The 27,429-nt window shown below is 39.3% G+C and overlaps 1 protein-coding gene across 9 annotated transcripts in view; it reads left to right on the plus strand.

Annotated features, from left to right (window-relative positions):
- The window catches only part of SPG11 (SPG11 vesicle trafficking associated, spatacsin), a 119,425-nt gene that overhangs the window by 2,051 nt on the left and 89,945 nt on the right, over window positions 1–27,429 (plus strand). For all 9 annotated transcript variants that reach the window (XM_030814150.1, XM_030814151.1, XM_030814149.1 and 6 more), the window contains exons 2-7: window positions 1,001–1,185; window positions 2,273–2,497; window positions 4,285–4,486; window positions 9,324–9,461; window positions 9,652–10,100; window positions 12,587–12,732. In XM_030814150.1, coding sequence (XP_030670010.1) covers window positions 1,001–1,185; window positions 2,273–2,497; window positions 4,285–4,486; window positions 9,324–9,461; window positions 9,652–10,100; window positions 12,587–12,732 — 1,345 coding nt within the window. The remainder of the gene's footprint in view (window positions 1–1,000; window positions 1,186–2,272; window positions 2,498–4,284; window positions 4,487–9,323; window positions 9,462–9,651; window positions 10,101–12,586; window positions 12,733–27,429) is intronic.

A 27,429-nucleotide genomic window follows, 5' to 3' on the forward strand; every position in this document is an offset into this window, starting at 1 on the left:
TAGTAAGGACATAATACTATAATAGTATAAAACTACTATAGTAGTATAAAATATATAATAGTACATAATACTATTATGTACTCTTATTAGTTTTATTACTAATTGAATTAAATCATATATGTTACACAGTAGTTTTATATACTACTCCAGAAGTATAAAATTTACTACTTCTGTAGAAAAAGCAAGTTTCTTAAAAGATGGAATTTTATCAGCATGGTATAGCCTCACCTCTTTCCACTGTGTTGTTTTCAAATTTGGGGCATTTATTTGTAATATGTAATTTAGTTTTAATATTTAATTCGAAGCTGAAACACCATCAGTCTTGCCAGTGTTGTTATTTTGACATTTCAGTTTAAGAATTCCATAACTGTACTTGTTCAGTAATGGTAGTCATTAGCTACATGTGGTTGTTAAAGTAAAAAGTTTGGTTCAGTTGCCCCACATTTCAAGTGTTCAGTAGATGCATGTGGCTATTGACTACTGTGTTGGGCAATGCTAATATAAAACATTTCCATCACAGAAGGTTCTATTAGGCAGAGTTTTTCAAGATTTGGAATCATCAGTCTATAAATACAAATAATCACTTTCTTTTTAAAAGTCAAAACATTTAAGTTATCGAAAGCCTATTTTATTGTGAATACCACCTCATATAAATAATATACATATTTTGTTGTTGATACCTACCCTTGATCATGACAGTTTGTTTAAACATACTAGTTGGGATTAGAGATGAAAGAATAAATGGAGCCATAATTTCTTGCTTTGAGCCCCACATTTTTGTTTTTTACTACCCACTCCTGTATTTTTGTGTTGGTGTAAAAGGGAAGCGGGAAGAGGAGGGAGGTCCTAGAGCAGTTTACGTTCTCTTAAATTGAAGCATAGAATGAATATACCAGGTCAACTAAACTGTTCTCTACTTATTCAGCCCTTCTACCCCCACCATTGTGGGTAAATATTATTGTGGATATAGAATATAATAAATCTAAACTTTTTTTCTTAGCTTTATATGGGAGGATTCTCGTAACAGCAGCACACCAACTGAAAAGCCCAAACTGCTCGCTCTTGGTGAAAATTATGAACTGCTTATCTATGAATTTAATTTGGAAGATGGAAGATGTGATGCAACCATTTTATTTAGCTGTAGTGGGGAGGCATTGCAAAAGCTCATTGAAGATCAAGATATCAGTAAGTATCTACAGGTGGTCTTTCAGCATATTTAAATTTGTGTCATTACCATGTAGTTATATACTTCAGGAAAAGTTGTCATAGAGGTAAAATCAGGTCTACGCTGTCCGATATAGTAGTCACTAGGCAGATGGGCTATTGAGCACTTGAAATATGGTTAATATGAATTAAGATGTACTTTGTGTCATATACATATTAGATTTTGAAGACTTAATACTAAAAAAGTAAACTATCTCAATTTTTTGTATTTAATTACATTTGAAAATATGAAAGACTTTGAATATAAGCTAACGTATATTATTAAAATTAATTTCACCTGTTTCAATGTGGTGACCAGAAAATTTTATTTATTTTTATTTTATTTTTTTGAGACAAAGTCTCACTCTGTCACCCAGGCTAGAGTGCAGTGGTGCCATCTCAGCTCACTGCATGCAACCTTCGCCTCGCCAGTTAACTGATTCTCCTGCCTCAGCCTTCTGAGTAGCTCGGACTACAGGCGCCCGCCACCATGACCAGCTAACTTTTATATTTTTAGTAGAGACAGGGTTTCGCCATGAAGCCCACCTGGGCTTCCCAAAGTGCTGGAATTATAGGCGTGAGCCACCCCTGCTAGAAAATTTTAAGTCATGTATGTGGCTTACATTATATTTCTTTTGGATGGTGCTCATCTAGACTGCTTATAGAGCTGTTGACTGCAGGGAGCAGAAATCAAAGCACTCAGGCCTCTATTTTTAAAGCAGTAACATACTCTTCACCCTTGATTATAAGGTTTCTTCTTTTTTTCTTTAAAAAAAAAAAAAAGTGCTCTTATGGGGTCCCATGGGTAAGTTGGCTTTTTTGAATATTCGTTCTAGTGTGCTATCAGACTAGCATAAATGGAACCAGGGACATTGTAGGCCATCTTTATTCATCCTCTTACACCTCCCAGTGACTACTTCCTTAGGTGGGTGTGAAGCTAACTGCGTAAAGTTAGACTAAGTCCAGTTCCTTTTTTGTTTTACTTTTTTGTATTAGGTTTATAAAATCAACTGTACCAGTTGTAAAATTGTGACCAATGAGTTTGAAATAATATCCTTTTGTTTTGTAGGTATTTCCTTATTGTCTTTGAGAATCCTGTCATTTCACAATAACACATCATTATTGTTCATCAACAAATGTATCATCCTACATATTGTATTTCCTGAAAGAGATGCTGCAATTAGAGTACTCAACTGTTTCACGCTACCCTTGCCTGCACAGGCAGTGGACATGATTATTGACACGCAGCTCTGCAGAGGAATTCTTTTTGTTTTGAGTAGTTTAGGCTGGATCTGTATCCTTGGTGGTAGAAGTGTTGATCGATATGTAGAGGAGAAGAACACCTATAAAGATGAGCCTTTTTAGGCTTTAGTTTTGGGAGCTGGGATATAGGAAGCGTGGTTAGTTTTTCAGTAAAACTTTTCATGGAAAAAGATCCTCATAAACTTAAAATACTAAATTGTGTATTACTTTATATTCTAGTTGAATATTTTCCAGTATATACATTTTTAATAGTATTAACCGTACGTATTTGTGTTCTTTTAAAATTGTATATTCTCTGCATTACCTATTTATTCAAAACGTACTTCTTGAATATCTACTATGTGCTTATGTGGCCGGGCGCGGAGGCTCACGCCTGTAATCCCAGCACTTTCGGAGGCCGGGGTGGGCGGATCACAAGGTCAGGAGTTCGAGACCAGCCTGGCCAATATGGTGAAACCCTGTCTCTGCTAAAAATACAAAAAAATTAGCCAGGCATGGTGGTGCATGCCTGTAATCCCAGCTACTCGGGAGGCTGAGGCAGGAGAATTGCTTGAACCTGGGAGGTGGAGGTTGTGGTGAGCCAAGATCGTACCACTGCACTCCAGCCTGGGAAACAGACTGAGACTCTGTCTTAAAAAAAAAAAAAAAAATGCTTGTGTTATGATATATATCTTTTCATGTATAAATATAGTCTACCTCTTGTCTCTAATGATGTTTCCATCATATTAATGAATGTTTGCTTTGCCACATTAATTTGATCTTGGAAAATATTATGGGTTCTTTGTCTCCAGTAGATCTATTGGTCATCAGCAAAATTATTCTGAAGATTTGACAAATTACCCCTTATATGATTTTGGAACTTTAATTTCTGAATTAAAATAATGGTTTTTATATTTTGTAATAGGTATATAATTTTTGCAAAAATGTCATAAATACTAAATTAACAATTTTTATTGCCAGGTTATAGAACTGCACTGTCCAAAACAGTAGGCACTAAGCGTATGTGGCTATTAAGCTTATGAAATTGGCTAGCATAACTTGGGAATTGAATTCTTAATTTTGTGTAATTAGATTTTTTTTATTCTCCTGAGACAGGGTCTCACTCTCACCCAGGCTGGAGTGCAGTGGCGTGATCTCGGCTCACTGCAACCCCTGCCTCCTGGGCTCAAGCGATTCTCGTGCCTTAGCTTCCTGAGTAGCTGGGACTATAGGCATGGGCCGCCATGCCCAGCTAATTTTTGTTACTTTAGAGTTAAAAGCTGATACTCAGTTCAGTCATTAGAGAACTTTTAAGAATGTTTGTTACAACTTTAGTTGTTCCAACTTTCAGCCTTAAGTTTTATGAAGTCTCAATACAGATCAGGTATTTCTAATGAAAATTTAGTATCCAAATTAAGATGTGCTCTAAGTGTAAAATATCAGACTTTGAACATTTATAGATGAAAAAACATAAAATGTCTCAGTTTTTATACTGACTGCATGTTGATAATGCTTTGGATAGACAGTATTGGGTTACATAAAATAGTAGGTTTACCTCATCTCTTGGCCAGTGCTGTTGGAAAATAGCAGTGCCTCTGGGCCCGGCCCAGAGTAGATGTTCAGCAGGTATTATTGAAGAACTTGGTATCAGGTTCTTTATTGTGCCAGCAACTTCATAGTCATCTGGTTGTTATAATGGGGTCTTGCCTCAGTTTTCAGTCTTCTTCTGTTATACCTACAAAATTGGAGTGATAAAGTCTATAGCTCTATCCCAACCTGTGCTTTAAATGGTTAGGCATACTTACAAAACTAGCATTTTCTTTTAACTCTAACTCAAAGACGTTTTTGATGTTGTGGATGGTACATATGTAGCTCATGTGGATTTAGCACTTCACAAAGAAGATATGTGTAATGAGCAGCAACAGGAGCCAGCCAAGATTTCTTCATTTACTTCACTGAAAGTTTCTCAAGACCTCGATGTTGTAGTGATTGTCAGCTCCTCCAACTCTGCAGTTGCTCTTAACTTAAATTTGTATTTCAGGTATGTAGATGACTGCAGTTTCTAATTTGAGGTAAATAATTAGACGGATAAGAGGTTAAAAATATCCTTGTTCGTTTTTTTTTTTTTTTTTTTACTAGTGTTTCTTTTTCTATTCAGTTAGATCATGTTCTAGCTAATACATTGTAAAGTAGTTACTGAATAATATGTATAACTGACCACTGGCTACCTTTTATATTTTTACATGTTCATCAAAGTTTTGATTTTGATTTGACTTATATGTTATATATGGGTTATGTCATGTAAATCAAAATTACACAATTTTAAACCACAGTTTAGCACTCAATTGTATAGACATGTTATTTCCCTAATTTTCTCATGTTTCCCATAGAGTTTATAAGCTCCTTGAGAACCCAAGTTCATGATTTGTTCTTTAAATTCATTGTCAATGACTTTTTCTTCCAGTTTGCCTTAGCTTTCCACCTCCACAGCCATACCCTAGGCTTTGTCAATATTTGAAGTCGCCCCTCCCCCAAGTCACTACTTTTTACATCTTGGTCTCTAACCACAACTTCCCAAACTTTCCAGCTTGCTTACTCAAGTACTCCCACTTCACCTGTCCTCTGACCTAACTGGAATTTCCAGTTCATTGACCTTCCACTCTTTACCCCCTCCTGTCTTCACTTCCCTCTCTTTCCAGCATAGATTCTGTGATCCATCATACCAGTTACTTTCTTGCATGTACTCTAAACTCTTGCTCCTGCCCTTTGATAGCACTTGGTCTGGCAAAATTTCAACCCTGATTGAAATCTTTTTTTCTGCCTTCACAGTGTCTACAGTCAGACAGCTGAGTACTTGTAGAAAACAACAAAAGAAAATTGATACCACTCTAGGTTCACACTTAGTACCTTTAATTGGTCTTAATGTTGCCTGGAAATTTTACAGTGATTTTTCATGAGCCCATTCTTTACAACTGTATTTTTAAACCTTCTCTGTTTTCCTCAAACCTCCATTAATCTCTTTATTCCCAACTTTTCTTGGATGACCTTGCCTCTTATGGAGGCCCATCCCTCTGTGTGTGCTTTAGATCCCATTCCTTCCATCCTTCTTAGGGGCCTTTCTCCATTTCCTCCCTTTTTTATATAGTTGTCACCTTTATCCACAGTTACACTTTCTCCTGGTCAATTGTGGTCCGGAAATATTACATACAGTAAGATATTTTAAGAAAGACTACATTCACATAACTTTTATTACAGTATATTGTGGTAATTGTCCTATCATTAGTTATTACTCCCTCACTGGACCTAATTTATAAATTAAACTTTATTATAGGTATGTATGCATAGGAAAAAACAGTACAGTTGACCCTTGAACAACTCAGGGATGCCATCCCCCTGCATGATCAAAATGCCACATGTAACTTTTGACTCCCCCAAAACTTAGCTACTAATAGCCTACGGTTGACCAGAAACCTCATGATAACGTAAACAGTTGGTTAACACATATTTTGTATGTTATATGTATTATACTGTATTCTTACTATAAAGTAAGCTACAGAAAAGAAAATGTTAAGAAAATTTTAAGGAAGTGAAAATATATTTACAGTACTGTACTGTATTGATACTCTATTACATAATCTGTTTACAAGATGAGTAGTCTGTCTGAAAAGGCAAGCAACAGCAGCAGCATACCTCAACCCATGGTACATGTCAGGCAATTCATGTTTTTCTTACAATGTCGTGACTTTTCTCTACTTGGGAGCACTTCCAGCATTACATTTCATATGGGTCCCATGGTGTTATATAAGGTTATGGTATGGCACGAAACATGATGAAAAATACATGAGAACCACAAGAAATCACTTTTAAAAAATTATGTTATTATTATTTTAGAGACAGAGTCTTGCTATGTTGCCCAGGCTGGACTGAAACTCCTGGGCCCAAGCAGTGCTCCAACTCAGCCTCCCGAGTAGCTGGGATTATACGTTCACGTCACCATGCCAGCTAGAGAGATCACTTTTTACTGTGATACACGATTTACTGGACAGAAGAACTGCTCACACAGAGATTATTAGTATCACATGGCATTTTAAGCAGATACTTACTAGGGCTCACTGTAATAGCAACAGGAAGTGGCTATGAGATTATTACAGCAGTACAGTGTATACTACAGCTAATTATATGCAGTTATTTAATACTGCATCTTGACATTTGTTTACATTTTCTTTGGCTTCCAGTGGTATCATGTACAGTCCGTAAGTGTGTACATAGGTTCTGATAAATGTTAACTTTTTTTTTTTCTTTTTTAAGATGGAGTTTCGCTCCTGTTGGCCGGGATGGAGTGCAATGGTGCAATCTCAGCTCACTGCACCCTCCGCCTCCTGGGTTCAAGCGATTTTCCTGTCTCAGCCTCCTGAGTAGCTGGGATTACCCACCACCCACGCCTGGCTAATTTTTTGTATTTTTAGTAGAAATGGGGTTTCACCATGTTGGCCAGGCTGGTCTTGAACTTACGACCTCAGGTAATCCGCCCACCTTGGCCTCCCAAAAATGCTGGGATTACAGGCGTGAGCCACCGCGCCCAGCCAATCTTAACTTTTTATAGTAAGTTTGTGAGTTTTTTTTGTTAATTTTGAGATGGAGTCTTGCTCTGTTGCCAAGGTTGGAGTGCAGTGGTGCAGTCTCAGCTCACTGCAACCTCCGCCTCCTGGGATCAAGTGATTCTCCTGTCTCAGCCTCCCAAGTAGCTGGGATTACAGGCATGTACCACCACACCCTGCTAATTTTTGTATTTTCAGTAGAAACAGGGTTTCGCCATGTTGGCCAGGCTGGTCTTGAACTCCTGACCTCAAGTGATCCACCTGCCTCAGCCTCCCAAAGTGCTGGGATTGCAGGCATGAGCCACCGTGCCCAGCCAATTTGTGCATAATTTATGGTAGAAAATGATAAAATAGAGTAGCAACTACGTAACTTTTATGCATTCATGACATACCTAACTTAATCTTGATTTTAAAAAATATTTCTAGGCTAAACTGGGCATGGTAGTACATGCCTATGGTCTCAGCTACTCCGGAGGCTGAGGCAGGAGGATTGCTTGAGTCCAGGAGATCAAGGCTACCGTGAGCTGTCATTGCACCACTGCACTCCAGCCTGGGCAACAGAGCAAGACCCTGTCTGAAAAAAATATATTTCTAGGCTACATGGTTCATTTGTGAGTTTAAACAAATTGTTGCAAATCTCTAAAAATTTTTCCAATATATTTTTGGAAAAAAAAATCATATAAGTGGACACATGGAGTTCAAACCTGTGATATTCAAGGGTCAACTGTATGATAGGATTTGGTACTGTCTGCAGTTTCAGGTACCTACTGTGTGTCTTGAATGTATCCGCTGTGGATAAGAGGGAACTACTGTATCTCCAACTTCTTTCTGGTATTATATCCACATCCAGTTAATCATCTGGTCCTAGCCATTCTGTCTCCTAAATGTTTCTTTTGTTTGTCCACTTTTCTCAACTCTTCTGTCGTCACTCTATGCCACCATCATCTCTTAATTGAACTATTTTAATAGTCTCCTACTTGATCTCCTCATGCCTATTCTTACCCCCTCAAATCCATCCACAGTACAGTAGCTAAGAGTGATGTGGTTAAAATGCATATTTTATCAGAGGTGTAGCCAGGCATTAACATCTGGGGCAGGGGTATCTACCTTTTATTTTGTTGATAGGGCAACTGTTTTCTCATGCATCTTCTCATTTTCGCCCTACCTTCTCTAACTTCTTTTCGTCATCATCCTGGGACAGTGTCATATGGTTGTGTCAACAAATTACCTTCAAGTTGTTTAAAGTATTAATATTTAATAATGTAAGTGTTCGGGGAGATAAAATCCTTCCCCTTCTTCCCCTAGCTACTCTTCTGCATCTGTTCATATTGCTTTTCTGCTTGAAAGCCTTCTTCAGGTTCCTTTTCCCCCTCAGATAAAAGTTTAAATTTTTAATAGCCTGTGGGGCCCTGAACCATCTTTCTAGCCTCATCCCATTCCATCTAACTTCTCATTTTCTATACATTAGCCACCCTAGCCTTCTTTGTATCTCAAATGTAACAGCCCCCTTTTCCACATGTACTCTCCCACCTATACCCACACACATACTTTGCCTTCTAGTTCATGCATTCCTCTGGTCTCAGCCTAAATCTTACTTTGTGGTGGCAGTATAATGAGTAATTTTAAAATCTGGACTGGAGGCCGAGGCAGGCAGATCACTGGAATTCAGGAGTTTGAGACCAGCTTGGCCAATATATAGTAAAACCCTGTCTCTACTAAAAATACAAAAATTAGCCAGGCGTGGTGGCATGCACCTGTAGTCCCAGCTACTTGGGAGGCTAAGACAGGAGAATCACTTGAACCCAGGAGGCAGAGGTTGCAGTGAGCTGAGATTGCGCCACTGCCCTCCAGCCTGGGTGACAGAGTGAGACTCTGTCTCAAAAAAAAAAAAAAAAACTAGACTTGATGGTCACATTAGTCTGTTTCAAAGTGTTTCTGAACCTTAGTTTCCATATCTATAAGATGGGGTTATATTTACCTCACAGGGTTGTTGAGAGGCTTAAATAAGAGTTTGTATGAAGTGTTTAGCATAACATCTGAAATATAGTAGACAGTAAGTGTTCTTATTGCTTTATCAAGCTAACTGCCCTTAATAGAGTAAAATTCTTACAGTTCACTCTATTACTATGGCATAAGCAAGGGAGATAAGGAGTTCTCTTCTGGGGAATTTGTTGTACTATTCCTTCTCTGTAATCTCTTATTTTTAACAGGAGCAATAGTAACACAAATTTGGGTTTGATCATCATTTTTTCATATGGCTATCATTATTTTTAAATGTAGGCAACACCCAGGACACCTACTGTGTGAAAGAATACTAGAAGACCTTCCTATTCAAGGACCTAAGGGGATAGATGAAGATGATCCTGTTAACTCTGCCTACAACATGAAACTGACCAAGTTTTCCTTCCAAATTGATAGGTACAGAAACTTCCTTTTCATTTAGTTTATTGTTCTTATTTTTTATCATGCTGACACTGTACCCTTTCATTAAAGGTCTTTATTTGATAGATACTTTTTTTTCTTAAGAACATCTTTGCCCTGGTTTAGTGTTTTACATAGTGCCTTTTACTGTGACAGGTGTTAAGTTATATTTTACCTTGTTTTCCAGGTCTTGGAAAGCCCAACTATCATCATTGAATGAAACAATAAAGAACTCCAAACTGGAGGTTTCCTGTTGTGCTCCATGGTTCCAGGATATTTTGCATTGGGAGTCACCTGAATCTGGTAACCACAGTACAAGTGTGCAGAGCTGGGCTTTCATTCCACAGGACATAATGCACGGGCAATATAATGTTCTACAGAAAGATCATGCCAAGACCAGTGATCCAGGAAGATCATGGGAAATAATGCACATCAGTGAACAAGAGGAACCCATAGAGCTTAAGTGTGTGTCTGTGACAGGATTCACTGCACTGTTTATTTGGGAAGTGGAAAGGATGGGCTATACCATTACCCTCTGGGATTTGGAGACCCAGGACATGCAGTGTTTTTCCCTTGGCACAAAGTGTATTCCTGTAGACAGTAGTGGAGACCGGCAACTGTGCTTTGTTTTGACAGGTGAGACTGTCCTGTATTAGATTGAAATCCATTGCTGAGATGTATGCTTTCCTGCTGTATTTTACTTCTGCCTCAGTGCCTGCTCTCGCCTTTAAGTGGTATTATAATTGTTTATAGAGGAAGTTTCTTGTTATTCTTGGTAATAGTGTCTCATACGTTTGGCTTTTAATTAACGTCTTTTCTGCCCAGCTAAATGCTAAGATACTAAGAGAAAGTTTGAGAGAAATGAAGCTTATTATTATTTTTAACCCAAAGAGTGTTCATTTGACTTCACAAGCAGAGGTTGTAAGCTAGCTGCTCATGGGCCATGTATGAACTGTATATTTATTTTGCTTGGCTTGCACTGTCTAGGCTTTTAAAAAAGATTATAAACATTCAGAATTAGAGGATTTCACACAAATTCTAATTTCCATCTGTTACTGAAAAATTATAAGATCTGCCGGGCGTGGTGGCTCACGCCTGTAATCCCAGCACTTTGGGAGGCTGAGGCAGGTAGATAACCTGAGATCAGGAGTTCAAGACCAGCCTGACCAATATGGTGAAACCCTGTCTCTACTAAAAATACAAAAATTAGCCTTGCGTGGTGGCCAGCACCTGTAGTCCCAGCTACATGGGAGGCTGAGGCAGGAGAACTGCTTGAACCTGGGAGGCGGAGGTTGCAGTGAGCCAAGATTGCGTCACTGCACTCCAGCCTGGGAGACAGAGCAAGACTCCGTCTCAAAAAAGAAAAAAAGAAAAAATTATAAGATCTGGCAACACTGGGTCTGCATTCCTGCATAGTAACTTAGGGGTTGGCAGTGAGTTTCAGTTCTCTTAGATGGGCCATTTTATTTCTGTCTTTTTTTTTTTAATTTACTTTTTTTTTTTAGACAGAGTGTCACTCTGTCGCCCAGGCTGGAGTGCAGTGGTGCGATCTTGGCTCACCACAACCTCCACCTCCCTCCAGAGTAGCTGGGACCACAGGCACGCACCACCACACCCAGCTAATTTTTGTATTTTTAGTAGAGACGAGGTCTTGCTGTGTTGGCCAGGCTGGTCTCAAACGCCTGACCTCAAACAGTCCACCTGCCTCAGCCTCCCAAAGTGCTGAGATTACAAGTGTGAGCCACCACATCTGGCTGTACTTTTATTTTTTAATAGAGATGAGGTCTCACTACCTTGCCCAGGCTAGTCTCAAACTCCTGAGCTCAAGTGATCCTCCTGTCTTGGCCTCCCAAAGTGCTAGGATTACAGGCGTGAGCCACCGTGCTTGGCCTGAGCCATTTTATTTCTGATTAGGTTTTTCTTGCACTTCTCTAACTACCTGCTTTGCCCCTCTACGCATGGGACGTTTTGATATTTCAGATATGCATTCATTCACCACATAATTCATCTTCTGCAAAGGTATTGAATGTTGTGATTGGAATTAACCATGTGTTTCTTCTATACCCAAATTTTGGTAATCATGTATTTCTATGTGTCAGGAATATGCTATGAATTATTTTATTTTATAATAGTAAACCAGAAATATGACATCCATAAATGATTAAAGGTTCCAGGATTGATTATGCAAGATAATATAAAGTAGAAATGTGGGGTTTAGTGCTTTTTTTTTTTTTTTTTTTTTTTTTATATGGAGTCTCACTCTTGTCTCCCTGGCTGGAGTGCAATGGTGTGATCTGGCTCACTGCAACCTCTGCCTCCCAGGTTCAAGTGATTCTCCTGCCTCAGCCTCCCAAGTAGCTGGGATTACAGGCACCCGCCATCACACCTGGCTAAATTTTTGTGTATTTTTGGTAGAGATGGGGTTTCACCATGTTGGCCAGGCTGGTCCCAAACTCCTGACCTCAGGTGATCTGCCCACCTCGGCCTCCCAAAGTGCTAGGATTACAGGCAGGAGCCTCTGTGCCTGGCTAATTTAGTGCTGTTTCATAAAATGCATTGCTCTTATAAGAATTTGCCTTATGGTCAGTGTTTTAAAGACAAATTTTCTTGGTGGGTGCAGTGGCTCACACCTGTAATCAAAGCATTTGGGGGCCCAAGGTGGGAGGATCACTTGAAGCCAGGAGTTTGAGACCAGCCTGGGAAACAAAGTGAAACCCTATCGCTACAAAACAATTCTAAAAATTTTTTAAATTAGCAAAACAGTTTTTTAAAAATTAGCTGGGTGTGATGTCACGAAACTGTAATTCCAGCAACTCCGGAGGCTGAGGTGGGAGGATTGCTTGAGCCCAGGAGTCTGAGGCTGCAGTGAGCTATGATCACACCACTGCCCTCCGGCCTGGGCAACAGAGGGAGACTCTGTCTCTAAAAAGGAAAAACCCACAAAACTCTCCTATAAAAATTTTGAAAAACCGTGATGAGTTAAGATCATTATAGTATATGATATCCAGTAAATATATTTGTAATTATAGTACTGAAGTATTGGGTAATTAAAAATCATTTCCTAAATAATAATCCTAAGATCTAATCTGATTTATTAAAGCTAACTTTTATTTTTCCTGTAGAGAATGGACTCTCTCTGATTTTGTTTGGTTTGACTCAAGAAGAGTTTTTAAACAGACTCATGATCCATGGAAGTGCCAGCACTGTGGACACTCTTTGTCATCTCAATGGCTGGGGAAGGTGCTCAATTCCCATACATGCACTAGAGGTAACAGAATTAAATGCCCAAGAACATTACTTAATTATTTTGTGTTACATACTTTTATTCGACTTAGGATTTGAGAGAATTCATTTAATTTAGCAGCAAAAAGAACTATAGCCTTTGCATATCTATTTAAACAGTTCTGGCTGTTTCATTACCCTAACTGCTTAGCAGTTTACCCTTTTTGCTTTAAAAGATATAAGATTATAGTAAATAATAAGAAAAAGGTACAGGAAATGGATGCAACATTAAGCTAATGAGACTAAATGAAGTGGAAATAAGCTATGGAAGGCTTGAACAGTAATGATCTTTTATTCCTACCTTATGCTTCGTACTTTTTTTTTTTTTTTTTGGACACAGGGTCTCACTCTATTGCCCAGGCTGGAGTGCAGTGGTGCAATCTCAGCTCATTGCAACCTCCACCTCCCAGGTTCAAGCGATTCTCCCACCTCAGCCTCCCCAGTAGCTGGGACTACAGGCACGCGCCACCGTGCCCAGCTAATTTTTGTATTTTTTGGTACAGGCAGGGTTTTGCCATGTTGGCCATGGCTGGTCTCGAACTCCTAATTTCAAGTGATTCACCCGCTGTTTCCCAGAGTGCTGGGATTACAGGAGTAAGCCACTGCACCCGGCCTGCTTCCTACTATTCTAATCCAACTTCAGAAGAGGCATAACCTGAATTTATGTAGCATTTTATAATTCACAAATACTCTTTTACATGGAATATCTAATTTTGTCCCAAAACAACCACATGAGACAGATTGGGTAGTGTATATTCTTTTTATTTTACAGATGAAGAAACCTAGGCTTTCAGTGATTGAGTGGGTGACCCAGAGCCATATTAATAAAGACAGGAGCTAGAATCAAGGGCAGAGTACCTTCTGCTATACTACACAGTCCCTGAAGTTAATAATGTTATGTGCCAATTTCTTTAAATGACAGCTTTATTGAGATATAAATCACATACCCATAAAATACACCCTTTTAAAGTGTACAATTCAATGGCCTTTGGTATATTCAGAGTTGTGCAGCCATCACCACTAACTCTAGAACATTTTCATCACCTCAAAAAGAAACTCCATAACCATTAGCGGCCACTCCCTATTTCCTGTTGTCTCCAAGTCTTAAACACCAATCTACTTTCTGACTAGATTTTTCTATTCTGGACATTTCATGTAAGTTGAATTATAAAATATTTGACCTTTGTGACTGGCATCTTTGACCTAGCATGTTTTCAGAGTTCATCCATGTTGTAGCATGTGTCACTACAACTTCAGTCCTTTTTGTGGCTGAATATTCCATTGTATCAATATATACTGCATTTTGTTTATCCATTCATCAGCTGGTGGACATTTGGGTTGTCTCCACTTTCTAGCCATTATGAATAATCCTGCTATGGACATTTGTGTGCAAGTTTTTGTGTTGACATATGTTTTCATTTCTCCTGGGTATATACCTAGCTATGGAATTACTGGGTCATTTATTATTTTTGAGGAATCCCCAAACTTCCACAGTGACTGCACCATTTTACATTCCCATCAGCAATGTATGACGGTTCTGCTAGCTGCATGTCTTAGCTAACACTTGTTATTGTTTGTTTTTTATTGCAGCCATTCTAGTCAGTGTGAAGTCGAAATGAAATGGCATCTCATTGTGGTTTTCATTTGTATTTTCCTAATGACTAAACATGTTGAACATGTTTTCAGATGCTTATTGGCTGTTTGTGTGTCTTCTTTGGAGAAATGTCTGTTGAATTACTTAGCCCCTTTTTAAATTAGGTTGTCTTTTTATTGAGTTCTAAGAGTTCTGTATATATTCTGGATGCTAGACCTTATGACATACATGATTTACAAATACTTTCTCCCATTCTTTGGGTTGTTATTTCACCTTTTTAAAATTTTTTTAACTTTTATTTTAGGTTCGGGTACATTTGCAGGTTTGTCACATAGGTAAATTGCATATCATGGGGGTTTGGTGTACAGACTTTCATCACTCAGGTAATAAGCATAGTACCTGATAGGTAGTTTTCAATCCTCACCTTCCTCCTACCCTCCACCCTCGAGTAAGCCCCAGTGTCTGTTGTTCTCTTCTTTTTGTTCACATGTACTGTGTTTAGCTCCCACTTATAAGTGAGAACACCCAGTATCTGGTTTTCTGTTCCTGCATTAGTTCACTTAGGATAATGGCCTCTAGCTCCATCCGTGTTGCTGCAAAGGACATGACCTTGCTCTTTTTTATGGCTACATAGTATTCCATCATGTATATGTGTCACAAATTCTTTATCCAATTGATATGGTTTGGCTCTGTGTCCCCACCCAAATCTCATCTTGAATTGTAATCCCCATGTGTCAAGGGAGGGAGGTGATTGGATCATGGGAGCAGTTTCCCCTATGCTGTTCTCCTGATAGTGAGTTCTCAAGAGATCTGATGGTTTAAAAGTGACAGTTTTCCCCTGTGCTCTCTCTTCTGCCACCATGTAAGACATGCCTTGCTTCCCCTTCACCATCTGCCATGATTGTAAGTTTCCTGAGGCCTCCCAGCCATGCAGAACTGTGAGTCAATTAAACCTCCCTTCTCAGGTAGTATCTTTATAGCAGTGTGAGAACAGACTAATACACTAGTTTGCCAACCTAAATGCCAATCATGGGCATTTAGGTTGATTCCATGTCTTTGCCATTGTCAGTAGTGCTGTGAGAAATATATGTGTGCATGTATGTTAATGGTAGAATGATTGATATTCCTTTGGTTATATACCCAATAATGGGATTGCTGGGTTGAATGATTGTTCTGCTTTAAGTTTTTTGAGAAATCGCCAAACTGCTTTCCACAGTGGCTGAGCTAATTTACATTCCCACCAGCATTGTATAAGCTTTCCCTTTTCTCTGCAACCTTGCTAGCACCTGTTATTTTTTGACTTTTTAATAATAGCCATTCTGACTGGTGTGAGATGGTATCTCATTGTGGTTTTGATTTGCATTTCTCTAATGATAAGTGATATTGAGCATTTTTTCATATGCTTGTTGGTCATGTGTATGTCTTCTTTTGAAAAGTGTCTGTTCCTGTCCTTTGCCTACTTTTTAATGGGGTTATTTTTTGCTTGTTAATTTAAGTTCTTTATAGATTCTGGATACTAGACCTTTGTCAGATGCATGGTTTGCAAATATTTTGTCTTATTCTCTAGGTTGTCTGTTTATTGATAGTTTGTTTTGCTATGCAGAAGTTCTTTAGTTTAATTAGGTCCCATTTGTCAATTTTTGGTTTTTGTTGCAGTTGCTTTTGGTGTCTTTGTCATGAAATCTTTGTCAGGGCCTATGTCCAGAATGGTATTTTCTAGGTTATCTTCCAGGGTTTTTATAGTTTTAGGTTTTACTTTTAAGTCTTTAATCAAACTTGAGTTGATTTTTGTATATGGTATAAGAAAGGGGTTCAGTTTCAATCACCTGCATATGGCTAGCCTTTTATCCGAGCACATTAATTGAATAGGGAGTTCTTTGCCCATTGTTTTTGTCAACTTTGTGGAAAACCAGATAGCTGTAGGTGTGTGGCTTTATTTCTGGGCTCTCTGTTCTGTTCTATTGGTCTGTGTGTCTGTTTTTGTACCAGTACTATGCTGTTTTGGTTATTGTAGCCTTGTAGTGTAGTTTGAAGTCAGGTAATGTGAAGCCTGCAGCTGCAATTGTTCTTAGACAAAAGGCCGAGAAGTGATGATGTCTCCAGCTTTGTTCATTTTGCATAAGATCGCTTTGGCTATTCGGGATCTTTTTTGGATCCATATGAATTTTAAAATAGTTATTTCTAATTCTGTGAAGAATGTCATTGGTAGTTTGATAGGAATAGCATTGAACATGTAAATTGCTTTGGGCAGTATGACCATTTTAATAATATTGATTCTTCCTATCCGAGAGCATGGGATGTTTTTCCATTTGCTTGTGTCATCTCTGATTTCTTTCAGCATTGTTCTGTAATTCTCATTGTAAAGATCTTTCATCTCTCTAACTGTATTTCTAGGTATTTTATTCTTTCTGTGACTTTTGTGAATGGGATTGCATTCTTTATTAGGCTCCCAGCTTGGACGTTGTTGGTGTATAGAAATGCTGCTGACTTTTTTTTTTTACATTGATTTTGTATCCTGAAACTTTGCTAAAGTTGTTTATCAGATCCAGGAGCTTTTGAACAGAGACTATGGGGTGTTCTAGGTATAGAATCATGTCAGCTGCAAACAGAGATAGTTTTACTTCCTCTCTTCCTATTTGGAGGCCTTTTATTTCTTTCTCTTGCCTGATTGTTCTGGTTAGGACATCCAGTACTATGTTGAATAGGAGTGGTGAGAGTAGAATTTTTGTCTTGTTATGGTTCTCACGGAGAATGCTTCCAGCTTTTGCCCATTCAGTATGATGTTGGCTATGGGTTTTTCATGAATGGCTCTTGATATTTTGAGATATGTTTCTTCAATGCCTAGTTTGTTGAGGGTTTTTAACATGAAGGGACGTTGAAGGGAGGATTACTTGAGGAGCAAGCAATGGTTTTTGTTTTTACTTCTGTTTATATGATGAATCACATTTATTGATTGCATATGTTGAACCAGTCTTGCATGCCAGGGATAAAGCCTACTTGATTCTGTTGGATTAGCTTTTTGATGTATCGCTGGATTCAGTTCACTAGTATTTTGTCTAGGTTTGTTTTTGTTTTTTTTTTTTTTTTTGAGTTGGAGTCTTGCTCAGTCACCCAGGCTGGAGTGCAGTGGCACGATCTCTGCTCACTGCAAGCTCCGCCTCCTGGGTTCACGCCATTCTCCTGCCTCAGCCTCCTGAGTAGCTGGGACAACAGGCGCCCGCCACCACACTCGGCTAATTTTTTTTATGTATTTTTAGTAGAGACGGGGTTTCACCGTGTTAGCCAGGATGGTCTCAAACTCCTGACCTCTTGATTCGCCCACCTCGACCTCCCAAAGTGCTGGGATTACAAGCGTGAGCCACCGCGCCCAGCCAGATAATTTTTATATCTATATTCATTAAGGATATTGGCCTGGTTTTCTCTTTTTGTTGTGTCTCTGCCAGGTTTTGGTATCAGAATGATGCTGACCTCATAGAATGAGTTGGGGAGGAGTTCCTCCTCAGTTTTTTTGGCTTTTCACCTTCTTGATGGTGTCCTTTGAAACACAAAAGTGTTTTAGTCTTATGAAGTCAATGTATCTTTTTTGGGGGGATGAGGGGGTCATTTTTGCTTTTGGTGTTGAATCTAAGAAAGCATTGCCTAATCTGAGATGGTGCAGATTTATTCTTACAAGACTTTTATAGTTTTAGCTCTTACAGTTAGGTTTATTATGCACTTTAAGTTCAATTTCCTAGATGGTATGAAGGAGGAGGCCAACTTCATTCTTTTTTATTCTTTTGTGGATCTTCAGTTGTCCCAGACCATTTGTTGAAAAACTTATTTTTATATACTCTAAAATATCATTGTAAGAAAAATAATTAAGTCTTCTGTAAATCTACCATCCAGAAGTAATCATGTTTACTATTTGGGTGTTATTTCCTTATAGTTATTTTTTCTATGTTAATAATAGACAAGTGTTATCTCATTAATTTTCTTATTAACCCTATAGGGTTAATACTGTTAGCCCCATTTTATAGATCAGGGAGCTGAAGCACAAAGAGGTTAGGAAATCTAATTCAGCTATACATGGGCATAGGTGGTAGCACCAGGATTTTAATTCACACAGTGCCTCTCCCCTTACACAGTGCACATGTCTCTGTGTGAATTTAATTAGTACTGCATTGTATATACAACATTGCTTTGGCCCTGGTCTCCTCCTACATAAAAATGAATGAGTAATATATATTTTAAGTGATAACAATAATAAAACAAATATTCTTGTATCCACCATCAAGGCAAGAAATAGAATATCATGGCTATCTTTGAATGTGTATGCCCTGCCCGATCCTAGTCCCTTACCTTGCCTAGCCTCAGAATGAACCACTCTTCTGAAATTTTATTTATTTATTTGTTAATGAGACAGTGTCTTGCTCTGTCACCCAGGTTGGAGTGCAGTAGTGTGATCATAGTTCACTGTAACCTTGAATTCCTGGGCTCAAGTGATCCTCCTGCCTCAGCCTCCCAAGTAGCTGGGACTACAGGTGCATACAACTGCACCCAGATAATTTTTATTATTTATTTTTTGTTGTTGTTGTAGAGATGGAATCTTGCTTTGTTTCTCAGGTGAGTGTTGAATTCTTGGCCTCAAGCGATCTTCCTGCTTTGGTCTCTTAAAGCACTGGGATTACAGGCATAAGCCACCATGCCCAGCCATTCTGAAATTTTTAACCATTCTCATGATTTTCTTTATTTTTCTGCATATAAATGTATCCCCAAATAATGCTTTTTAGTTGTAGCTAATGTTGAATTTTGCATAAAATGGGACCACTGTGTATGTGTGTGTGTATATATATATATTATATATTTTACATATATATTTTTTTCTTTTCTTTTTTTTTTTTTTTTTTTTTTTTTTTTTTTTGAGACAGTCTTACTCTGTCACCCAGGCTGGAGTGCAGTGGAGCTATCTCAGCTCACTGCAACTTCCGCCTTCTGGGTTCAAGCGATTCTCCTCCCTCAGCCTCCTGAGTAGCTGGGATTACAGACACATTCCACCACACCTGGCAACTTTTTGTATTTTAGTAGAGATGGGGTTTCACGATGTTTGCCAGGCCGGTCTCGAACTCCTGACCTCAGGTGATCCTCCTGCCTCAGCCTCCCAAAGTGCTGGGATTACAGGTGTGAGCCACCATGCCTGGCACTGTATATATATTTTTTGAGACTCAACATGATTTTTTTGATTCATCCATGTTTAATGTATATAACTATAGTTCATTCAGTTTCACCCCTGTATAGTATCCCACTGTATAATATGTCTTTATCCAGCTTTGTGTTGTTTCCTTTTTTTTTTTTTTCCTGTTAACAAGCAGCGTTGCTGTAAAGTTTCTCATGTATCTGCTGCAGCACATGTGCAAGAGTGTCTCTAGGGTGAAAGCAGAATTGCTTGATCATACGGCATGCACATCTTTAATTTTATTGATAATACTCTAGTTTTCCAAAATTGTTTTATCAGTTTATGCTCTCACCAGCAGTGTATATGAGTTCTCATTGTTGCATGTTCTTCATGTTCTTGCCAGCACTTGATTTATAACATTTTTTCCAGTATGATGGTATGATGGATTTTCATTTGCATTTCCCTGATTAAGGTTTAGCGTGTGTGTGTGTGTGTGTGTGTGTGTGTGTGTGTGTGTAAGATATTTGGATTTTTTTTCTTTCATAAGTAACTGTTCAAGTTTTTTGCCTATTTTTCTTTTGGGGTATTATTCTTTTTCTTATTGGTTTGTAGTGTTGGATTTTCTGTAGATACCAATTCTTTGTTGTTTGTGTGGTGGATGTATTCTAGTCTGTGGCTTGTCTTTTTACTTAATTCTTGGAATCTTTAATATAGTTCTTAATTTTAATGGAATTTAATTAATCAGTCTTTTCCTTTATGACTAATGCTATTTGTGACATCTGTCCTTAAATTATATAGTTTTTGTTTTTTCCTAAAAGTTTTTCAATTATGAATTTTTTTTAATGCAGTGGAGAGATCTCGGCTCACAGCAATGTCTGCCTCCCAGGTTCAAGCCATTCTCCTGCCTCAGCCTTCCAAGTAGCTGGGATTACAGGCACCTACCACTACACCCAGCTATAAATTATGATTTTCACATTTAAGTTCTTTATCCATTTAAAACTTATACATGATATGGGCTATTTTAATTTTTTCTCATACTGAAAACCATTTGTCTCAGCACTTTTTTGAAAAGTCCTGGCCGGGCGCGGTGGCTCACTCCTGTAATCCCAGCACTTTGGGAGGCCAAGGCAGGCAGATCACAAAGTCAAGAGATCGAGACCATCCTGGCCAACATGGTGAAACCCCGTCTCTACTAAAAATACAAAAATTGCTGGGCATGGTGGTGCACACCTGTAGTCCCAACTACTCGGGAGGCTGAGGCAGGAGAATCACTTGAACCTGGGAGGTGGAGGTTGCAGTGAGCCAAGATCACAATACTGCACTTCAGACAGAATGAGACTCCACCTCAAAAAATAAAAAATAAAAAAGTCCTGTCTTTTACTGCTGATCTGAAATGTCTTGAGTGTCATATATTAAGTTTCCACATATGCATGAATTTGTTTTTGACCTCTCTATTCTGTTCATAGGTCTTTCCTTAGGCCAATTCCATCTTGCCTTTATTATCGAGGATTTTAATTAGGGCAAATTCCCTTATTCTTCAGGGGTGCCTTTATTGTTGTGTATTCCTTAATCTTTACTTTTTAAGATTAGCTTGTCAAGTTTCATGAAAAATTGTTAGGATTCATATTAGAATTACATTAAATCTATATATCAAGTTGGGAAGAAATGACATCTTTAGGATATTTAATCTTTATATCCATAGTCTCTCTTGTCATTTTGGGGGCGGGGGGCAGGTCTTCATTAATGTCTTTCAATAAAACATTACAATTTTTACAATTTTTCCATTAAAAGCTTGGCATCTTTTCCTTTATTTTTGGTGTGTGTGTTGTGTGTATATTTAAATACTGTAAGTATTGTTCATTCTAAGTGTTTTTTTTTTTTTTTTTTTTTTGAGACGGACTCTCGCTCTGTTGCCCAGGCTAGAGTGCAGTAATGTGATCTTGGCTCACTGCAACCTCCATCTCCCAGGTTCAAGCGATTCTCCTGCCTCAGCCTCCCGAGTAGCTGGGACTACAGGCACGTGCCACCACGCCTGGCTAATTTTTTGTATTTTTAGTAGAGATGGGGTTTCACTGTGTTAGCCAGGCTGGTCTCAATCTCTTGACCTCATGATCCACCCGCCTCGGCCTCCCAAAGTGCTGGGATTACAGGCGTGAGCCACCATGCCCGACCCTAAGTGGTATTTTTTAAATTACATTTTGTTAATTGACAGTGTAAGGAAATATAATTAATTTTTGTGTATTGATTTTTATATCCAGCAAATTTGTTAAATTAATCCTAATAATTTGTTAGATTTTATTGAGTTTTCTATATAGTTAATATGCATATAACATCAGAATAATATAGTTTTCTTTCATCTTTTCAAATCCTTGTATGTACTTTTTAGCACTTTTTTTTTTTTTTAGACCAGGTCTCACTCTGTCACCTAGGATGGAGTGCAGTGGCATAGTCCTGGCTCACTGCAGCCTCTGCCTCCCAGTTGCAAGGGATACTTCCATGTGAGCCTCCGAGTAGCTGGGACTAAGGTTGCACGCCACCACACCCAGCTAATTTTTTTAATTTTTTGTAGAGACGGGGTTTTGCCATGTGCCCCAGTCTGGTCTTAAATTCCTAGCTCAAGCAATCCTCCCTCCTCGACCTTCAGTAGTGCTGGGATTATGGACATGAACCACCACACCTAGCCACCACCTTTTTTCTTAATTGGGGTACTAGGATCTCTAGTATAACATTATCCAGAAGTAATCTTTGCCTTATTCCTGAGTAGAGCGCACGCTCTCTCCCTCTCTCTCTCTGTCTCTCCATCTCTCTGTGTGTGTGTATCTGTGTTTGTGTGTGTGTGTTTTAAGATACCCTTTGTAAGTTTAAGTTCCCTTATGTTCCCTGCTATGAGGTTTTATCATGAATGGGTATTGGATTTTATTGAATGCCTATTCTGTATCTATTGAGATAATCATATGAATAGTCTCCTTTAATTTGTTACTGTAATGAACCACATTAATACATTTTTATTTTTGTATTGTGAAATACAATATGTAAAAACATACGCAGAATACAGTTTAACAAATAATAATAGTTACTATTATTATTATTATTTTTTTGGAGACAGTCTCACTCTGTCGCCCAGGCTGGAGTACAGTGGCACAATCTCGGCTCACTGAAACCTCCGCAACCCGGGTTCAAGCGATTCTCCTGCCTCAGCCTCCTTAGTAGCTAGGATTACAGGCATGCACCCCCACGCCCAACTGATTTTTGTATTTTTAGTAGAGGCGGGGTTTCCCCATGTTGGCCAGCCTGGTCTTGAACTCCAGACTTCAGGTGATCCACCCACCTCAGCTTCCCAAAGTGCCGGGATTACAAGCATGAGCCACTGCGCCTGGCCAACAAATAATTATCAGCAAAAACTCTTGTAACCACCATCCAGGTCAAGAAATAAAACATCACAGCCACTCCAGGAGCTCCTTTCTGCCCTATACTAGTTTAGAAATTATTCACTTTCTGTTCTTTAAGAAGCTATCCTAGGGAATATAATGTACATACTTAAATTATCAGATCTAAAGTTTGTTTTTTTTGTTGTGGGGGGGGGTTGTGTTTTTGTCGTTGTTTGTTTGTTTGTTTTTGAGATGGAGTCTTGCTCTGTCCCCCAGGTTGGAGTGCAGTGGCACGATCTTGGCTCACTGTAGCCTCCACCTCCTGTGTTCATGTGATTCTTGTGCCCCAGCCTCCTGAGTAGCTAGGATTACAGGCACCTGCCACCATGCCCAGCTAATTTTTTGTATTTTTAGTAGAGGCATTTCACCATGTTGGGCAGGCTGCTCTTGAACTCCTGACCTCAAGTGACCCACCCGCCTCGACCTCCCAAAGTGTTGGGATTACAGGTGTGAGCCACCACACCCAGCTCAGATCTACAGTTAATAACTAATTGTTTTGAATAATACAGGTCCATTGAATGCTTTAACTTCATTTACTCTTAGCCTATTCATGTTATTGTTGTGTTTTATTTTTTTTAACCACATTAGACATTATGTATTTAGGTTCATTTTCCACCATTTATTTTGCTTTTTAAACTTTTTGCTGAAAATGAAGACACAAACACATACATATCCTAGGCCTAGGATCATCGATGTCACTGTCTTCCACCTCTACATCTTGTCGCACAGGACAATCTTCAGACGCAGTAACATGCATGGAGCTATCGTCTCATATGCCTTTTTCTGCAATACCGTGAAGGACTTACCTGGGGCTGTTTTATAGCCAGCTTAAAAAAGAAATAAGGAATACATTCTAAAATAACGAAAGTATAGCATAGTAAATAATAGGCTGTAGGAATTTTCAGCTCTATGATAATCTTATGGGAACCACCACTGTAAATGTAGCCAGCCAGTTGTTGAGTGAAATATTGTTAATGTGGCACATGACTACTCAGTTTTAATAAAAGTTCCATGTGCTTGAAAATCGAAAACGTATTTTCCAGTCCAGGCACAGTGGCTCACACTTGTAATCCTAGCACTTTGGGAGGCCGAGGTGCGCAGATCACTTGAGGCCAGGAGTTTGAGACCAGCCTGGCCAACAATGCCAAAACCCCATCTCTACTAAAAATACAAAAAAATTAGCCGGGCATGGTGGCTCACACCTGTAATCTCAACTACTTGAGAGGCTGAGGTGGGAGAATCGTTTGAACCCAGGAGGTGGAGGTTGCACTGAGTGAGATTGAGGCACTGCACTCCAGCCTGAGCAACAGAGTAAGATCCTGTCTCCAAAGAAAAAAGGAAAACAAAATGTATCTTCCATTTGTCACATTGGTCTTTCAATCAGAAGTAGTTAGACTGTTGACACTTTGCTCAATCCTTCTTAACCACTATGAGACTTTGTTACATTGTGGATAATTTCTTCATATCTCCCAGTGCACTAATTCTTTCTTCACCTGTGTCTAATCTGCTATTAAACACATCTGTTCCTAATTTAAATTTTTATTTTTAGAATTACTATTTGGTCATTGTTTTTATATGTGTGATTTTGAAAATTTTTAAATCTATAGAAAAACTTCAAAAATTAGTAAAATGAACATTAAGTTAAATTTCACCTAGATTCACCAACTATTAACATTTTGCCACATTTGTGGGGTTTTTTTTGTTTTTTTGGTTTTTTGGTTTTTTTTGAGATGGAGTCTTGCTCTGTTGCCCACACTGGAGTGCAATGATGCAATCTCTGCTCAGTGCAACCCCTGCCTTCTGGGTTCAAGCGATTCTCCTCCCTCAGCCTCCCGAGTAGCTGGGATTACAGGTGTGCACCACCACGCCTGGCTAATTTTTGTATTTTTAGTAGAGATGGGGTTTTACCATGTTGGCCAGGCTGGTCTCAAACTCCTAACCTCAAGTGACCTGCCTGCCTCCCAAACCACATTTGTCTTTTGTTTTTTGTTTTTTTTTTTTTTGAGACAGAGTCTCACTCTGTTGCCCAGGCTGGAGTGCAGTGGCACGATATCGGCTTACTGCAAGCTCCACCTCCCAGGTTCACTCTATTTTCCTGCCTCAGCCTCCTGAGTAGCTGGGATTACAGGCGCCCGCCACCACATCCGACTAATTTTTTGTATTTTTTAGTAGAGACGGGGTTTCACCATGGTAGCCAGGATGAAACCACATTTGTTTTAATTGTACCTTTTTTTTTTTTTTTTGCTTAACCATTTTAAAGTTGCAAACTTTATAATCCTTCACCCTAAGTACTTTAGTATATATATCATAAGAACAAGAATATTCTATTCATTGATAATTTGGTTTTTACTCCCATCACTCAGAACAAAGGCATAGTTTGTTTATAGTCTCCTCTGAGACCAGTAATTTTTTCTAGTTTATCTTTTTTTGGTGGGTGTCACCTCACATGGACCCTAGGTTTGTCCTGTTTTTTCTTCCTCCAACATAACTCCCACCAGTATGTCTCACCTCTTTGGTATATTAACACCCAGAACTTTGGCCCATTATCTCTCAAAATCTCGTTTCTGGACCAGCAGTTCACCATGACCTGTAGATTAGAAATGCAAATTGTCAGGCCCCTCCCAATATCTGTTGAATTAGAAAGTCTAGGGGCAGGGTTTTGCAGTCCACAGCTTGACAAATTCTCCAGGTGATACTTATGCACAATGCTTTATGCTAAGGGTGGCAAATTTTTCTTTTTTTTTTAGATGGAGTCTCGCTCTGTTACTCAGGCTGGAGTGCAATGGTGCAATCTTGGCTCACTGTAACCTCCACCTGCCGGGTTCAAGCAATTCTCCTGTCTCAGCCTCCCAAATAGCTGGTACTACAGGCGCACACCACCACACCCGGCTAATTTTTGTATTTTTAGTAAAGACAAGGTTTCACCATGTTGGTCAGGCTAGTCTTGAACTCCTGACCTTAGGTGATCCACCTGCCTCAGCCTCCCAAAGTGCTGGGATTACAGGAGTGAGCCACCGTACCCGGCTTTTTTTTTCTCTTTTTTCTTTTTTTTTTTTTTTTTTTTTTGAGACAGGGTTGCATAGGCTGGAGTACAGTGATGCAATCACAGCTCACTGCAGCCTCAACTTCCTGGGCTCAAGACCCTCCTGCCTCAGCATCCCCAGTAGTTAGGACTACAGGTGTGCGCCAACATACCCAGCTACTTTTTTATTTTTTTTAGTAGAGACAAGGTCTCTACTAAAACCTTTTTAGAAACAAGGTCTCACTATGTTGCCCAGGCTGGTCTCAAACTCCTGGGATCAATCAGTCTTCTCGCCTCAGCCTCCCAAAGTGCTGGGATTGCAGGCATGAGCCACTGTGCCCCACCAGCTTTGTAAAGGATCACACAGTAAATATTTTAGGCTTCTCAGGCCACATGCTCTTTTGTTTTTGTTTTTTTGAGACAGCATCTTGCTGTGCTGCCCAGGCTAGAGTGCAGTGGTATGATCTCGGCTCACCACAACCTCCACTTCCCGGGTTCCAGTGATTCTCCTGCCCCAGCCTTTCGAGTAGCTGAGAGTACAGGTGCCTGCCACCATGCCTGGCTAATTTTTGTATTTTTAGTAGAAATGGGGTTTCACCATGTTAGCCAGGCTGGTCTCGAACTCCTGACCTCAGCTCATCCACCTGCCTCGACCTCCCAAAGTGCTGGGATTACAGGCATGAGCCACCATATTTGGCCATCATACTTAAAAAAAAAAAATGTTTATTTTATTTTTATTAAAAATATAGAATGCAGCAAGGTGCAGTGGCTCACGCCTGTAATCCCCGCATTTTAGAAGGCCTAGGCAGGAGGATCACCTGAGGTCAGAAGTTTGAGACCAGCCTGGCCATCATGGTGAAACCCCATCTCTATTAAAAATACAAAAATTAGCTGAGTGTAGTGGTTCAGACTTGTAATCCCAGCTACCTGGGACTCTGAGGCAGGAGGATCACTTGAACCTGGGAGGCGGAGATTGCAGTGAGCCAAGATCAAACCACTACACTCCATCCTGGGCAACAGAGCAAGACTCTCTCAAAAAAGACAACTGAGAATCTGGCTGGGCGCAGTGGCTCATGCCTGTAATCCCAGCAATTTCAGAGGCCGAGTTGGGTGGATCACTCTAGGCCAGGAGTTCAAGACTAGCCTAGCCAAACACAGTGAAACCTGTCTCTATTAAAAATACAAAAAAAAAAAATTAGCTGGGTGTGGTGGCGCATGTCTGTAGTCGCAGTTACTCTGGAGGCTGAGGCACGAGAATCACTTATGCTGGGCAGGCAGAGGTTGCAGTGAGCTGAGATCATGCCACTGTACCTCAGCCTGAGTGATAGAGTAGGACTTTATATTGTACTGCCATAACATTTTAATTCAAATAGAATATAACTTAATTGTAAGAGTAATCCCTAATATTTAGCTTTGAATTGTAGAATTATAAAATGGTAGAGCTGGAAAGGTTTTGTAGTCTAATAACCTCCTTTTTCTGTTGAAGC

The sequence above is a fragment of the Nomascus leucogenys genome, chromosome 6 (genome assembly GCF_006542625.1).
Source record: "Nomascus leucogenys isolate Asia chromosome 6, Asia_NLE_v1, whole genome shotgun sequence".
Classification (NCBI taxonomy): Eukaryota; Metazoa; Chordata; class Mammalia; order Primates; family Hylobatidae; genus Nomascus; species Nomascus leucogenys.